The sequence below is a fragment of the Carassius auratus genome, chromosome 45, assembly GCF_003368295.1.
Source record: "Carassius auratus strain Wakin chromosome 45, ASM336829v1, whole genome shotgun sequence".
NCBI classification, from domain to species: domain Eukaryota; kingdom Metazoa; phylum Chordata; class Actinopteri; order Cypriniformes; family Cyprinidae; genus Carassius; species Carassius auratus.
In genome coordinates this window covers 7,613,096-7,630,250 of record NC_039287.1, presented here as the reverse complement: position 1 = coordinate 7,630,250, position 17,155 = coordinate 7,613,096, and the positions used below count along the sequence as shown (strand labels likewise).

Here is a 17,155-nt window from a genome sequence, read left to right as displayed (position 1 = left end):
GCTAAAACAAACTTGGTCAAGCTGGAAGACCATCTGAAATCAAACCATTTTATGATGCAGGTTTTATCTAGGTAGTTCAAAATTACTAATAAGGATTTTAGAATAGTGGACGAAGGAACACTAGAAATAGGCTATATATTGCGATATGGATCTCATGTGAAGCAACATGACTGGCTGATTTTTCTCTACATTCTATTCAGAAATATTAAGCCTAGTAATTGCAGTATGATAGTGAATTGCATGTGAAAGTATACAGCGCCATCTGCTGACAGAACGACTCTTCTAGTGTAGTGGTTCCCAATCTTGGTCTTGGAGCAGGGGTAGGTAAGTTCGGTCATAGAGAGCCGCAGTCCTGCAGAGTCCAGCTTCAACCCTAATCAAACACACCCGAACAAGCTCGTCGATGTCTTCATTATCAATAAGTCTAGGGAGGTGAGGGTTTTTTCAGGGTTGGAACCGAACTCTGCAGGACTGCGGCTCTCCAGGACCGAACTTGCAAACCCCTGTCTTGGAGTCTTCACTAAATGAGCTGATTAGTTGAATCAGGTGTGTTTGAATAGGGAGACATCTAAAATGTGCAGTGTTGGGGCTTCTCCAGGACCAGGATTGGTAACCACTGATCTACTTGACCATGTTAAATTACAGACTATAGGTTTAGGCTGTGCCAATGCATCTAATGGCAAAAAATGTTCAGGGCTAAAAATACTGATACTGATTTCCAGGCAGTTAAGCAATTTTAAAGTATAAAAAGCTATGTCACAACTGTATTCTCCCGAGAAATAAAACGCCGTTCGATATTTATTACAATGCTGCTCTCTGGTGATGGAAGATTGATATTACAATACAGTTAATAAAATTACGTATTGTGAAGTCAAGGTAGAAATTTCCCACCCATTACGTTTTGTTTTATGTTGTTTTTCTGTGTATTTTTTATTTATCTTAAGCCAAAGATGATAACATCCTGTTGAAAAAAAAAGGCATATGCTGTATGTTTTGAAGCATGGCTGCTGGTTTGAGCTGGTTTAAGCTGGTCATGTGCTGATCCGAAGCAACTAGCTCCTGCAACATACCTGACCAGCATATGGTGTTTATTATCTAGTTTATTATCTATCTATCTATCTATCTATCTATCTATCTATCTATCTATCTATCTATCTATCTATCTATCTATCTATCTATCTATCTATCTATCTATCTATCTATCTATCTATCTATCTATTTCAACATGACACTTTTAGGTTTAACATTACATTTGGTTTTCGTTTTTTATTACATTATTCTTTTTCGGTTTAGCCCTGCTCTTTTCCCTTATATGGATAGATTTGTCAAAATGTCGAACATTTTGAAATATCAATGTATTGTTTCTGTATTTTGAAATGTGAACACAAAAAAAGATTTGCAGAATATTTTTGTCCAGTTATATTTTTGTATTTATATTTTTTGCTATGTTACGTGCATATCAATTTTATTCTTTTTCATGTAATAAGTTATCTGGAGTCTGGACACTATACGTTTAAAAGGTTTAACACTTGGTTTCGTGTCAACAGAATTTTTATTTTAATGGTCTCGTCCACTGGGTGGCAGCCTTGCAAAGAGTTCATGATCCTATATATGCCATGTTATAAACTAAATTCATAGTTTACGGTTTCTTTTGTACTAACACCAGTTCTGACAAATATATATATATATATATATAATAAATATATATATATATATATAATAAATATATATATAATAAATATATATATATATATATATATATATATATATATATATATATATATATATATATATATATATATATGTATATATATATATATATATATATATATATATATATATATATATATATATATATATATATATATATGTATATATATAATAAATAACATGATTATTTATTATTTATTATATTCAATTTACATGACTTTGTATTTATAATATTTACTTATGCATTGATATTCCACCAGCAGCAACTGCTGCTGGTGGAATATCAATGCATAAGTAAATATTTTAACAAAAATATATTATTTTAATAGTTTCAGTGCACTAGTTCGCTTGAATACAAAATCATGTAAACTGACACAAGGAATTATTTTGAATTAATCTCTTCGATATGGTCAGAGGCGTTCGCCTGCTTCTGTTTCTTAGAAAATGTTTTTCTTTTCGTGCCTGCCACTGCTCAGTATGGGCCAACACGGTCAGATACAAAACAAAATTGTCAAATCTTTTATAAAAATAAATGAATGTATTGAAATAACAGAATTGCTTCAAAAATCAAATAAACATTTGCATATCACATATTTGGGTTTTGGTATAGGGTTTTGGCATCTAGAACTGCAGCCTTCTTAAAACCAAAGGCACGTGAAGTTGTGTACAAAGCTGTCTTTTTCTCAAAAATCAGAGACTGGTTGTTTGCTCCCTAAATGCCGTTGCGAAATAAACTCTGTAGATATGGACCTGTGTGCACGTCATTTAAATTACTCCAAGGTATTTTTGTTGGGAGGGCTAGCTAATAAGGTAAAAGTACTTTAGTGGGTGAAAAGGTCGCTCAACAAATTTAATGTGCCCAACAAATATTACATGGTTTCGCCAACTGAGCTATATTTTTATACATTATGGCAACATTTGAAGGAAGTGTGAGGCAAACACGTGGCAATAAGAGAGTGGAATAGGTATCAGCATGAAACAAGTCGGAAATGAGGCGGGGCTTAGCGGGGCCCAAATGGTTAGATATGATGAGGTCTAAATAATATTCTTCATATTTAAACTTTTCCTATGCGTGGTTTCGATTCAAATTATATTAAAGTTTCACAGTGTCATTTTGAGTGTAAAATATATGCGGTTAAAGTAGCACTGTGTTACCACGTGGTACACGTTACTTTTCTCGGCGTCCGTCAAGATGAGCCAATCACGGCTGTTTGATGATGCAGGTTTCTGTTTAATGCTGCTCAATGGGAGACTTATCTTTCTGAGCCGCCAAGCGCCCCCTGCAGGAAAGATATTGCCTATCGGGTTTAAGCCACATTTGCTATCCAATGATGAAAAGAACCAGTCACGTGATGCAGAAAGCAGGAAGCGCAGCCACATCCACACAACAGCAACGCTAAAGTGAGGTTGCAGACAGCTCGACCTGAACGCCCGAACGGGGACTGAGAATAAACCAATTACACACCATGTTTTGGAGACTTTTCTTCGTGACAACATTAATAGCCCTCCTCGGATCGTTGACAAGCCACGGATTTGCACAGGGTGAGTGGATTTATCATCTTAAATGTAACAGTGAAGCAGCGAGTCCTGTTGGGACAACGCATACCTCTATCACGCCATCTGCTACACCTTAACTGTGATTTTTAATCAGGAGTGGTTTCGATTCCGGTTCCATTAAGTATTCTTTTTTCGTACTTTTGAGGAATACATGTTGGGTAATGATTCAGCTCGTATTACATCAACTGCCATCGACACTCTGTTGCCAAATGACGAGGTAATTCAGATTTCAAAAGAACGGATAACACTCTTAAGAAATACTTTTTTTTTTTTTTTTTTTAAAGTAGACTATATGTATAATGTATACAATTTTAAATGAACCGACTTCTAAGAATCATTCGCACAGTAATGTGACTACACTGACCACCCTGCATGTTTTGTTCCACTAAAAAGAACCGGTTCCCAAGAGTCGTTTATTCAGGAATCGAACTACTCTGGTGGCTTTGTACGTGTTTGATTCAACCAAAATACCTGATTCTCCAGGGTCACCCTGGTCGTGCTGTATGTTTTGCGTTACAGATTCAGTGTGGTGTAGTTACGGGAATCCACGTCGCTCCTTCCACACCGACGAAGGAAGGTTCTAGAACTAAAACCTTCTTTTTCGTTATTTTTGAATGAATCATTCTAAATAACCGGCTTTTGATTCCGAAACTTAGTTTTAATATTAATATTGTTAAACGCAGGTTCCGGTGGGTTTTTTTTTTATCTGTATTTTCGATTTTGCCTAGTTCTGAAACCAAACTGGTAAACGTTAGGTTATGAACTAATTAATCACTGACTATCCTGTGTCTCGCAGTGATCGTTGGCTTGCCGCTGTTATGTAATCCCAAACATCAACGTTTCTATTTTGTTGTCTTGTGGCTCTGCCTCCATTAAGATCTATATTTATCCAGAGAATCACATGTTGGGCTGTAAAATAAACCGGAGAACTCTCTCTCTCTCTCTCTCTCTCTCTCTCTCTCTCTCTCTGTTGGGAAAAAGGCACTTGGGATCAAAATATCATAACTGGACCTTCTGGTGTAAATGACCAGTTTCTTTCTGGAGACTTAGACAGGGCTTTCTTTTGTGTTTGTTACAACTCACAATGTGAAGAAAAAAAGATCTTCTGTCCACTTCATTTCACATCAGCCTGTCACTGTTTTTAAATGACCTGGGTTTGTGTGTGAGACATCAGATCATGTTCACTTGGTCACAAGATTCATTGGTCCTCTTGCCAGTTTTCTGTTCAGCCACTCCACATCTACACAATAAATGTGTTGATCTACTAGAAAAAAAAAAGATTCTTGATTGTCATATAGTGGGCATGGCTCCGTTATCTTTCAGCTAGAGACTTGGAGAATGTTTAACTAATTGTAATAGCCTATTTTGTGGTTACTCAGTGTTCCTTGTTTTCTGGATAAAAGACCGAGAGATAACACTGACACAAACTGTGGCAACATAATAGGTCAACAATACAAGAAACCCAATGCCAATGTGTTGCTTGAATATGACATGCTTGCTGGAATTCTCAATGATATTTTTTTAGGCATGCACAATAATGTTATTTAATGGGTGGTTTCTTTTTTTGCAGATGAAGACTGTGGTTCATTGGGTTGTGATTCATGTGGGAATGTGACTCACTGCCAGTGGATGAACTGCTCAGGTCAGTCCCTCCTACATGTCAAATTCAAAGCTCATATGACAACAATCAGCTGTCCTCAAAAAAGTATACATGCATGTGTATATATATGTATATGAATGAACCTTGGTTATACGCACATGACATTTTTCTGTTAAGCTTTTACTATATATTTTTCCAGGGCAACATTTTGATCTATTTGGTATGATGCACACATGCTTCACCTGACTTATTAGTCACAGTGAATTGTCTGTCTTAGCATAGTACTTGTTTCATTAATGGTAAATGGATTTGGCCTTTCAGTAGCATGTGATTTTTAAAGTTTGAATATATAGCTTTGTTTTTGCTTCAGTGGTGTTTATATCCAGTTAAGTTTAATATCCAGTTGCTTTTCCCCTTTACATAAAGAGAAAATGAAAAGCATGACCTTTTAGTTTTCTTTTCCCCAGATTATAATGGCATATTTTGCTACCAAATCGTCTCAGATTAGCATGGGTTTGCACATTGTTGCTTCTTAACACAGATCCTGTAACTTTCGAAAGCATTCCTAATGTGGTGTAGAAATAATAGATTATTGTAAACCAGGGTTTGTGTGTTAGCCGGTTCATTGACTGCATTATGCTGGCTTCGGTCACTGTGAGCCTGAAGTAACTGCCCTTTTCTCCCTGGAGTCCTTCTCCATGCCTCTTTGCTGATGGATGACGTGTAATGAATCATAGAGAGTAAACATACTAATGAAACGCACACACTGTTGCTATGGTGCTCGAGGCCCTTCAGAAAAAAAAAAAAAGGGAGCGAATGTAAGCAGAAAGAAAGTGTCCGTATCATGGGTGAAAGGAGTGTAAAATTAAAATTTTAATAGAAATGAGTAAATAATAATGAAATATGTCTGATATCTTGTTTTAAATAAAATTAAAGACGCCTTTACTCTCGTGTGCGTTTTTTTTTTTTTTTTTCTTTCTTTACTCAAGTGACAATGTGACACGTAGACCAAGTATGGTTAACCATACTTGAACATTTTTCCTCTGCATTTAACCCAAGTGCATACACACACATCATGAACATAGCAGTCTGGGAGCAACTGGGGGTTCGGTGCCTTGCTCAGTAGAGTACTGTTCATTCACCCCCCACAAAACCTAAAATTCTTTCCAGTAATTACAATCATACCCTTGACCTTCAAGTTAGTTACAACTCTTCAACCATTAGGCCACAACAGCCCACTTCCATTTTGAGCGTGCCATCAAGCTGAGTGTCGATAACCTTGATGCATTCAGATTAGAGCAGTATTATCAGAACAAACTGATGGTGGTCAAGGCAGACTGGAAGCAGAGGCATTTCCAAAGAAAGAAGAGCGCTTGACACGTGTACACCCCAGCACATGGTAGTTGTGGTGTAGTGGTTAGAGAATCTGACTTTTAACCCAAAGATTTTTGGTTTGATTCTCAGTACCGGCAGGAAATGTAAGTAAGGCAAGTGAATGAACAGCGCTCATGGACTCCATACATTCTTCCACCCTCAATACCCACACCAACACTCTGCATAGTCATTCATGACTAAATGGAGGTGGCAGTGGGTAAATAAGGAAAGAATAGTGAAGTACATAAATAAATTAATAAAAGATGAGCTAGGCAATGGACCTCTAATTGCTGCAGGGCACTGCAGCAAAACTGTCCCTACTTACTGCTCAATATACAATGTAATATATATATATTAAATTTTTAATATTTATTTAATATTAATATTTATTACTTGCTATGGCATGCATGAGATATAGGGTCGAAACATAAACATAGGTATATAAATTGGTAAAGCATAATTTATAGTTTTGTCTCAACTATATTTGTATTGAAGCATTATGACATATGTTTTAATATTTAGAATGTAGTTAGCATGTGAGCTTGTTGTTTGTTTTTGTGTAATTTTGTTTATTTAATTTTCATTTATTTTGAAATCTGTCTTCTGGTTAGTAGTTAAAAAGATTATATTACACTGTCTACAACAATACAGTTATAAACCACTTCCTTCGTTCTTTCACAGGTTTTGTTCTCGATCTCAAATTAAATGTCAGCTGCCATTCTCCACATTTAGAGAGTCTGTGTTGTGTCTCTAAGTACGAGAGTATGCTTGACAGCAAGGAGAAGTGGTCTGACTGGCCTGAGCAGGTGTAAAATCTGTAACCGCACCTCCCGCTGTAACAAAGCCAGTAGCGTTAGCATTGTGCTATCAGCTCCCCAGAGATGACGCGATCGGTTTACACCCAATTTCTTATTGTGTCTATGTAGAAAATATGGGGTCAGTGCTGGTGTTGTGTTTTAGGACACTTTTTTTATTTATTTTGAAGACGTTTCTGTAAAGGCCTGGTTAAAACAATGTTCAGGCTAAATCAGCGTGCTGTGACATGAGCTGTAAATATGCTCATGTGAATTATTGATGTACTGTACGGCTCTGTGTGGGTGTAGGAGGAAGATGAGACGACCTAGTACAATGTTTGCAAAACAAATATTTAAACGTTTAACTACATCAGTTGCATTAGGTATTAATACCTGTTTGTTAACTTTATCTGATATAATCATAATGTGTAAGCATGCTGTGTAGATTGATGTATGTAGTGATTCCCTTACAGATTTGTTCCACAAAGATTCATAGACTTGAATCTGTGTGTGTGTGTGTGTGTCTGTGTGTGTGTATATAGGGTTTTTCCTCATTGGTACTCATGTACTGAGACAGAGGCACAGATGTTCACTCTGTTCTGTTAAGAATAGAATCTCAATGGCAGGTTTTGCGGTCTAATCTGTGAAAGCTGGATTGGCATCATATTCATTCATCTGATTGCTCTAGAAAGTGCTTGTGCAGTCCTTTTAATGTAATGAACATGTATGCATTTGGCTTCAATCTTTTTTTGAGAGTGGGTAGCTGAATTTATTTTGCCGGCTGTATGAACTGCTGAGGGCTGAGAAGTGGTGTGGAATGCATGGACATTTTTGCTAGTGAAGCACTTATTCAGAAAGCAAGGAATTGAAAACATCTGGGTGTTGTCGTAGTATGGAATTTCAACATGGGAGTTGTACCTTTCACAAAAGCATGTGACATTTCTTTTCTCAGTGTATGCTGTGTATTTCCCAAAACCTGTCTATAGTTTAACCTATTGTTGTAAAAAGACCTGGTACTTCGGTACTAAGTCGGTACTAAAAAAAATGAAAATGTCATGGTACCAGGTTTCTTTTAAGTACAGGTGGTACAGAGTACCTGGTCAACCCGGTTCTTGACGCATACAGCGCTATGATTTCCGCAAATGAAACTTACATTTTAATATGGACAGTCAAGGAATTTGTCAAAGTTAGCATAAATTAATCAAATCAAATCTCCATAATATGGACCAATATCTGTAAATGTTAAGCTACAAAAGTTGGTTGAAATATGAATCCTGCATGTTCTGCGTGTCTCAGTTTTAATGAATGAATGGCATGGCGTGCAAGTTTGTTTACTACATACATAGTACATAGACTGAAACCTATTTTACAGTTTCATTTGAGCAAAACCATTGTCAGTTTAAAGCTATTCACAGTAACCCTGCTGACGACTTTGCAACGTTTTTCATTAATAAGATTAAACACATTAGTGCACAATTTTCCACACCACAATCAGTCAAGCTCAAATCACCAGCAAACTTACACTCATTTACATCATTCTCTTCACTCTCTGAGGCAGAAGTGTCAAAACTCATCCTTTCTAATCACCCTACAACTTGCCCGCTTGATCCAATTCCATCTCATCTCCTTCAAGCCATTTCTCCTGAAGTTGTACCTGCACTCACTCACATCATCAACACTTCCCTCCACACTGGTGTTTTTCCCTCATCATTTAGACAGGCACGTATAACTCCACTACTTAAGAAACCCAACCTCAACCCATCTCTTTTAGAGAACTACAGACCAGTTTCCCTTCTTCCTTTTATTGCAAAAACACTTGAACGAGTTGTGTTCAAACAAGTCTCTATATTTCTCACACACAACAATCTCCTTGACAGCAACCAATCTGGCTTCAGAAGTGGACATTCAACTAGGACGGCCTTGCTCTCAGTTGTTGAAGCTCTAAGACTGGCAAGAGCAGAATCCAAATCTTCAGTACTTATCCTGCTTGTTCTGTCCACTGCTTTTGACATGGTTAACCACCAGATCCTCCTATCAACGCTACTGGCGAAAGGCATCTCAGGAACAACACTTCAATGGTTTGAGTCTTGCCTATCAGATAGTTCCTTCAAAGTATCTTGGAGAGGTGAGGTGTCCAAGTCTCAGCATCTAACTACTGGGGTGCTTCAGGGCTCAGTTCTTGGACCACTTCTCTTCTCTGTCTACATGGCATCATTAGGTTCTGTCATTCAGAAACATGGCTTTTCATACCACTGCTATGCTGATGACACTCAACTCTACCTCTCATTCCATCCTGATGATCCGACGGTAGCTATTCGCATCTCAGCTTGTCTAACTGACATTTTTTCCTGGATGATGGACCATCACCTTCAACTCAACCTTGCCAAGACAGAACTGCTTGTGATTCCAGCAAACCCATCGTTCCATCACAATTTCCCCATCAAGTTAGGCTCATCAGCTATAACTCCTTCAAAAACAGCTAAAAGCCTTGGAGTTATGATTGATGATCAGCTGACTTTCTCAGAGCACATTGCTAAAACTGTCCGATCGTGCAGATTTGCTTTATTCAGCATCAAGAAGATCAAGCCCTTTCTTTCGGAACATGCTGCATAACTCCTTGTTCAAGCTCTTGTTCTGTCCAGGCTGTACTATTGCAATGCCCTCTTGACAGGTCTTCCAGCCAATTCTATCAAACCTTTACAATTAATTAAATAATTTTTAATGAGCCAAAAAGAATACACGTCACACCTCTGTTTATCAATTTGCACTGGCTTCCAATAGCTGCTCGTATAAAATTCAAGGCATTGATGTTTGCCTACAAAACTACCACTGGCTCTGCACCCATTTACCTGAATTCGTTACTTCAGACTTATGTGCCCTCTAGAAGCTTGCGTTCTGCAAGTGAACGTCGCTTGATTGTGCCATCCCAAAGAAGCACAAAGTCACTTTTAAGGACTTTTAAATTAAATGTTCCCTTCTGGTGGAATGAACTCCCCAACTCAATCCGAGCAGCTGAGTCCTTAGCCATCTTCAAGAATCGGCTTAAAACACATCTCTTCCATCTTTATTTGACCCTCTAACTTTAACACTCACTATTCTAATTCTATTCTTTAAAAAATCTAACTACCTTTCTAATCTTTTTGTATTATATTTTCTTTTCATTTATTTTGCAATTGTATGTGTGTGTGTGTGTGTGTGTGTGTGTAAAGACCTCTAACTAGCTTGCTCTATTCTTTTATTTTTTTATTCTATCGGTTTTCTTTTTATTTATTATATTAGTTAAAATCCCATGCTACGTGTACTGTGTTAACCTAACTGAGACTTGTTATAGCACATATCATTGCTCTTTTTGTTGTTTTTGATTGCTTCCACTGTCTTCATCTGTAAGTCGCTTTGGATAAAAGCGTCTGCTAAATGAATAAATGTAAATGTAACCCATCAAAATAAGTTCATTTTTAATACACTGTAAAAAATTATCTGTAAAATATAGAGTAAAAAAATGGCAGCTGTGGTTGCCAGAATTATACCATAAAAAACACCGGTTATACCATAGTAACACCGTTTAAGGTGTAACAGTTTTGTCTTAAATGAACAGTTTAATAATGTAATTTAACTGATATAACATTAATATACCAACTTATTGAAGTGCTGAAATCTGTTTTGTACATTTGTAATACACTGGTAACCACCAGAAGCAGGTGGTGATGAGAAAGTCACGTGACGTGATGATACAAAGCCCATCACAAGCAGTTTTTAAACTATAAGATACATGGAAGGTGCACAGTGTCATTCACACAAGCACTAAACACCATCATGGTGAGACTCATTAAACGGAAATATGCATTTAACAACATTATATGTAACATACAACCTTTATAAACATAACAGATAAGAAAAAAAATAAGAAGAAACAGTTATTTCAAAGAAAAAACATAAAATTCAAACAGAATTTGAAATGCATCGCAGAGAATTCTGGGAACGTCAGTTTACGATTTTACGATTTTACTGTGGATTTTCACTGGTATCGGTACCGAATACTGAAATTTTGGTACCGTGACAACACTAGTTTAACCAACCTGTTAAGGCTTTTGCTTGAGGCTCAGTTCTCTGAGAAGCTCTTCTTTTGACATAAAATACTCAAAGCCCATCTGGGTTCAGTTCAGGTCACTCCTATTGGGGAAAAAAGTCTGTTATGGTTGATTCAATGTATTGTAGAGTCACAAAACAGCACAAGTTGTAGCAGCAGCCATATGTCTTTTATACAGGCCTAGACAATGTTATTTCTCAAACCTTGAGAACCTAGCTATTTGATATCTAGTAATGTAAATAATATAATTTTATTTATCATTTTTAAAATCTTCACAAATACTGTATGTATTGAGATGTATATATTTAGCTTGATTTGAATTTCTATATTCTACATTTTTTCTATATTTTAAAAGTATTTTATTTCTAAATAATTTTAACTCATGAAGTAATTGAATATGTTGTTTTCTGTGTGACAAGGCTTTAAGCACATATATGTGCATACACACAGTTAGTGAATTAGTCTGTTGTGACTCAGGGTTTGTGAACTTAAGTCAACGACAAAAAATGAGGAAGAAAACCGTGTTGGTAAAGTGTATTACGAAACAATGTGTAAAAATTGAATTATTGCTATCAGTAGGAATTTCTGCACTGAGCTGTCTGTCGTATTTGCGCACAATGCTATCATGTGTGACGGGAGGATACTCTAAATGGAAACCAGCTGATTGTGACACAGAGGTTTCTGGAAAGTCTTCCTTGATTCCTTCTACTCCTATTTTTTTTATTATCTCTTTCTTATATAAATATATGACACACTGTCAGTTCCTCTTATTTCTGGGTGTAAAACCTTTTTGTAAGTCAAGGGAGTGTTTGTGACTTTATTCTTAAAACTGATGGTATGTAAGGTTGAGTGAAGAGTCGATGCAATTGCTCAGTTCTTACTACATTTGTATTATTTATTATCATTTTTTTATTATATGCGGTTTATAATAATTTATTATATGTGTGTATATATATATATATGTGTATGTATATGTGTGTGTGTGTGTATGTATATAATATATAATAGTGTTGAATTAATTTCATGTACTTCATGTTTCATATTTCATGTACTACTGGTTATTATGACAAGTTGATTTTGCATAACCTGTTTCAGAGATATTTTTTCCCCACCTCCGGTGCACAGCAAGATAATTTGCACCAGTTTGCAATATTTGAGAAAAGCAGGGAGAAAAAAAAGCTAACTTCTGAAATCTTTAGACAGTGCAGCTATACATCATTTCAGTCAATCCATCAAAATTTAGATAATCATATTTGAGTAGCAAATTCCACCTTTTTGCATTTCAAATGCACAGTGACTTTGCTTGGTCTTGTCTTTTCTTTTTTCTTTTTTCTTTTTTCTTTAGAATAATTAGTTTTGCCTTCACTATGTTTCAGATGGTGAACCTAAGTGTCATAACGTCAGTGCTATGAACCAAACAATCAACTGCGTCATTGTGAACTGCACAGGTACGTCCTGTCCTACTATCTCAAGCTCCTTTTTATAATGGCTGAAAATAGTTTGGCTGTAGCATTCATTATCTGCCAAAAATGAGCAATTGAGTCATTAGCTATAAATGTTCTGTGACATGACCAATTGTATTTTGGGATAATGATTTTGGTGATAATCTGTGCGTTTTCTCTGTACTGCAGAACCATCACCGAACACGACAGTGAGCCCTACCCCCACAAACGGTACCATCCAGACTCATCTCATTTGCATTCATACACACCTTGGAATGCATACCTCTTTAATTTAAAGTCTAATGCCAAAGTCATTCCAATGTCAGTTTTATTTATTAAGTTATACCCATATTAAAAACTCATATTGGTTGACCATAAAATATAAATAAAGAGCCATAAAATACATTGACTTAAAAATAACAATAATAAAAAGAAAAACATTGAAATTATAAAACAATATTTGAAATTAAAAAGGTACATTTAATAAAAAGTTATTATCGATACGTGTTACTGCTAATAGATTAAAAAAAAAAAAAGTAAAATAGCAGATTATATTAAATCTTACAGCTTGCTCTGTGTTAGAAACTATATATATCAGTTCATAACATAGAACAGGCTGTAAGATTTAATGTATCAGCTGTTTATTGTTGATGTAAAAAAAAAAAAAAAAATTCTGAACAGCACTTTTTTCTCTCTCTCTCTCTTTTCAGCTTCCACAATAGTCCCTACCACAGCAGATTCCCCGACTCAAAACGCCACAGTCACAAGTAAGTATAGCTCTCTCGTACAGAGTGAAACACTTCCTTTATCCTTTTAAGTTTAACTGAAAATGTGGCCTTTCCACAGGCACCACGACCATGTCACCTACTACTTCTCCATCTAAATCATCCACATTTGATGCCGCCAGTTTCATCGGGGGAATTGTGTTAGTCCTTGGGCTTCAAGCGGTCATCTTTTTCCTTTACAAGTTCTGCAAATCCAAGGATCGCAACTACCACACCCTGTAACCCGCTACCACCTGGAGGCACCACAAAACCCACACTCCAACCCAAAACTGAGAGGGCACATTCTACTCACAGATTCATTGATATTTCTTAAACCCTCCCCATGTTCAGCCTCATATTTGTTCTAATTTGAATTCCTGTGATTTGAGCTTTATTTTTCGTTAATGTTAGAGCTCTCACAATCACTCAAGGTTGTTAACACAAATACACCCCACACACAAAGTAATGCCCCAAGCCTTTTTGGGCAGTGGCATTATGGGCTATGTGAAATGTGTCCTGCTTTCGTGTACAACCACAAACTTCAAAGTTATGTCCATAAATGTTTTTCATGGTGTTTCCCCTAAAAGTCATTGGAGGGGGCACCTTCTTATCATACTTGCTACAATACTTCCCAATTCCAGTGTTAATTTCAGGTATCTTCACTAGAACAGTGTTTTTTATACAGTCACCATGAATGATGGTTCTCAATATTCCATCAACATAATCACCATGTTCACAAATAATGTTTATAGTTCAGTACTGAATGAACAAAGTTTTCCCCCTTCATTTTTAAATCTGTTCTGCATTTTCATCAAATAGTCCTTTGGAGTGTATCCATCTGTGTGTGGTGTTTGATTTCAAGCCCTTTTTTGGCTATTCCTTTCTTTTACATCAACTAAGAGAACCAAAATGTTTGCAATAAATTACATTCCCCACCTTAGTCCCTCACTGTTAACTATCAGTAGTTAGAGAACCAGTAGACATCAGTTCTCAAAATGAGTTAAAGCCGGAATCTCGCTCCTTTTTTCTTCCCCAAATGTGACAGTGGAGTGCTGGGTAATATCGGAGATGCATTATATACACTTAGTTAGCATCCTATCATTGTAGGGGACTTACCAGCATATCGGCCATTTAAAATTGTACTTTTGGAGAGTTGGTGGATTTGAAACCGTAGGAGTTCATCCAATCCAGTTCTAATAACAGCAGAAATGAGTCTTCATTAAAATGAGTCTATTCTGGCGGACATGCGAATAGATTGAGGCGCTATGAGAGCGGAGGATCAATGATCCCATTCAGAATGATTGACAGTTGAGTCAAAGTGCCTTTAGGTGGAGGCAGTGGCTTGCTGCCTTTAAAGTGAGCCTTAAAAGTGTGAATGTGTTCATGTTGGGCCTCCATCGAGGCCAGGCTCTGTTTTAGTGTGTCTGCCTGTATTTCAGTGTGTTTAAAGACGCGCATGCGTGCTTGTTTCATTGAAGTAGATCTAGTGTCTATCTGCCAGCTGGACTGATCGCTATATTATACAGAGTAGATAATTACAAGTTAATTCATTTGTTGGATTAATATGTCATGTTTCCAAAATGCTTCTCTCAGTTCTTGAGGTTCATTTTTTATTATCTTTTTTTTTGCTAGCGCAGAAATGTCAGTTAGATTCTAGCACTCCCAATCAAAAACAGATCGATATTTATACATAATCTGAACTCTTTGACCATAAACTGAATCAATAAACTGAGGTTTACATACTTCAGGCTTGTACATAGAGCCTAATGTTTTTTTTAGGAGCTTTTGTGTTAATTACCCTTAAGAGAACTGAAATGTACTCTAGAAAAGTGCATTCAGGATATGATTTGCTTATTCTGTCGTTTCTGTCCATCGCTACAATCATCTGCCGATTTTGAGTCTTAGATCTGTGACGGACTCATCGTTTAATGCTTTGGTTTGATTTCTTGAAATATAATTATTGAGTTTGGGTGAATTTATTTTGAATAGATCTACACTATGCCTAATTCCTGCCTTGCTGAGCTAATTTTATTTGGTACTATGTTCATAAAATCATTTGACTGGCTAGTGTTGGCACGTTTCTTGTCAGAGGAATTTTTTTCCTTCATTCCTTTGTGAAATTTTAAATATAATAATCTTGATTAGCTTGCTGCTAATAACTTCCTCTGCGAGTTGTAAAGGTGTTGGCTCGGGAAGTGATTCATGTTATTTGGTTTGCAAATTTTGTAATGGCAGAATCGTTTTGTTTGCTGTGTGCTTTCATTTTCATCTGCTTTCTTGATACACTAGTGTTGATAATGTTCCATTCCCACCTTTGTGTTAATTGCATGTTACTCAGCCTCACTTTCTTTATTGAACCACTTAATTGCGTGTCCATTGTCTTATCACAGTGCTTAAATGCCAAAGGTGTCTGTTTTAGCATGAGTCGATGAAAAGCTGCTATGATGCTTCACAAGCTTCATCATGCCCATAGTGTAGTCAGAAGAAATCCTGTTGTTTTCCATTTTGCTTCAGCTTTGCCAAATTAAAAACACTGTTTACTTTAAAAAAAAAATTCAGACTACAGTGTTTCCATTGTAATTTATTATAATCGTTATCATAAATGCACAATTTCACAACTCATCATAGTATTGTCTGTTTAGCATCAGGCTACATCCAAAGATCCCACATAGTTGCAACTGGATTTTAGCTGTGCATGCAAAGGGCTATAAAAGATATTCTACATTTAATTCCAAATTCAGAGCTCAGTCAAGGATGCTAATGTTTGAGAATGTAAACCGCTCCAAATCCTCTCACACTCATAGAATTCAACCTAACTTCGAGTAGTTTGTGGCCTTGATTTCTTATGCCATTATGTTTGTGTGCATGCATCAGATTTCCACAGAAACAGATATAAAATAGCCATATTCTGTCATTGCTCTGAGCTAGTGTTCATTCTTTGCTGCACCTTTTGAATATAAAGTGCCTTAATTAAGATTACATGATGAGAATTACTATTGTCATGAAGAGATGCACTCAAAGGGACTTGGACATTTTAGAGTCAAGGTTTGATCCATTGAAGTTGTGAGCAGATAATGAGAGGTACATGGACTATAGCATCTCGCTTGTGCTACCATTTTGTTACCTAAATACTAATACATGAGTTAAGATTTTATTTTTAGTTTCTAATAACTGTAATTACCTATGGCCTGTTGTCCAGTAGTGCATTTTTTTTTTTTTTTTGCTTCACATAAACATGGACATGCTGCACATCCGCTCTTGTCAATTAGAAGACCCTTAACATTGCATCTGTATCCAGAAAGTCTGCCTTAATAGTTTTATGCTCTATTGTGTTGGTTTTATTTCTTTGGAACTCTTTTCTTTTGTTCTTGTGTTTCAGATCTGCATTCACAATTAGGTTAAAAATGTGATTAATGAATTAAAGTTTGAGTATTGTAAAACAGTTGTGGTTGTTTTATGTTGCCTTTTTTTTAAAGAAACCTTTATGACTGTCACTTTTTCAGTACCATATATGATTACAGTCACAAGAGGTTAATTCCCACCTAAAAATAGTTAAAGTTAATTGTGACTCTATCTCTCGATGCACCATTAAATCAACTTTTTTTTCACAGTTGTGACTACCATATATATGTCCCAAGTGTGACTTCTCATTATCTAACAGTTGCAACTTTGTATCTCACATGACATGATTTATTTGAAAGTCTGAGATGGAAATGGGCTTCCATCGGCCACAGGTTTAAGAATTTCTGATATTTTTTAGAATAAAGAGCCCTGAGATGATATAAATTAACAGAAGTCCAGTTCGAATTCATTAAAACGTCTTCTAA

General features: G+C 36.2%; 1 protein-coding gene across 1 annotated transcript; it reads left to right on the top strand.

The window, feature by feature from the left end:
* The first annotated feature begins 3,050 nt into the window (after nt 1-3,050).
* LOC113063097 (sialomucin core protein 24) lies at nt 3,051-16,770 on the top strand. The gene is made up of 6 exons (XM_026233267.1): nt 3,051-3,252; nt 4,838-4,909; nt 12,499-12,570; nt 12,754-12,795; nt 13,275-13,331; nt 13,411-16,770. The coding sequence occupies exons 1-6, from the start codon at nt 3,177-3,179 to the stop codon at nt 13,569-13,571; spliced, it is 480 nt and encodes a 159-aa protein (XP_026089052.1). The 5' UTR covers nt 3,051-3,176; the 3' UTR covers nt 13,572-16,770.
* Nucleotides 16,771-17,155: the final 385 nt, after the last annotated feature.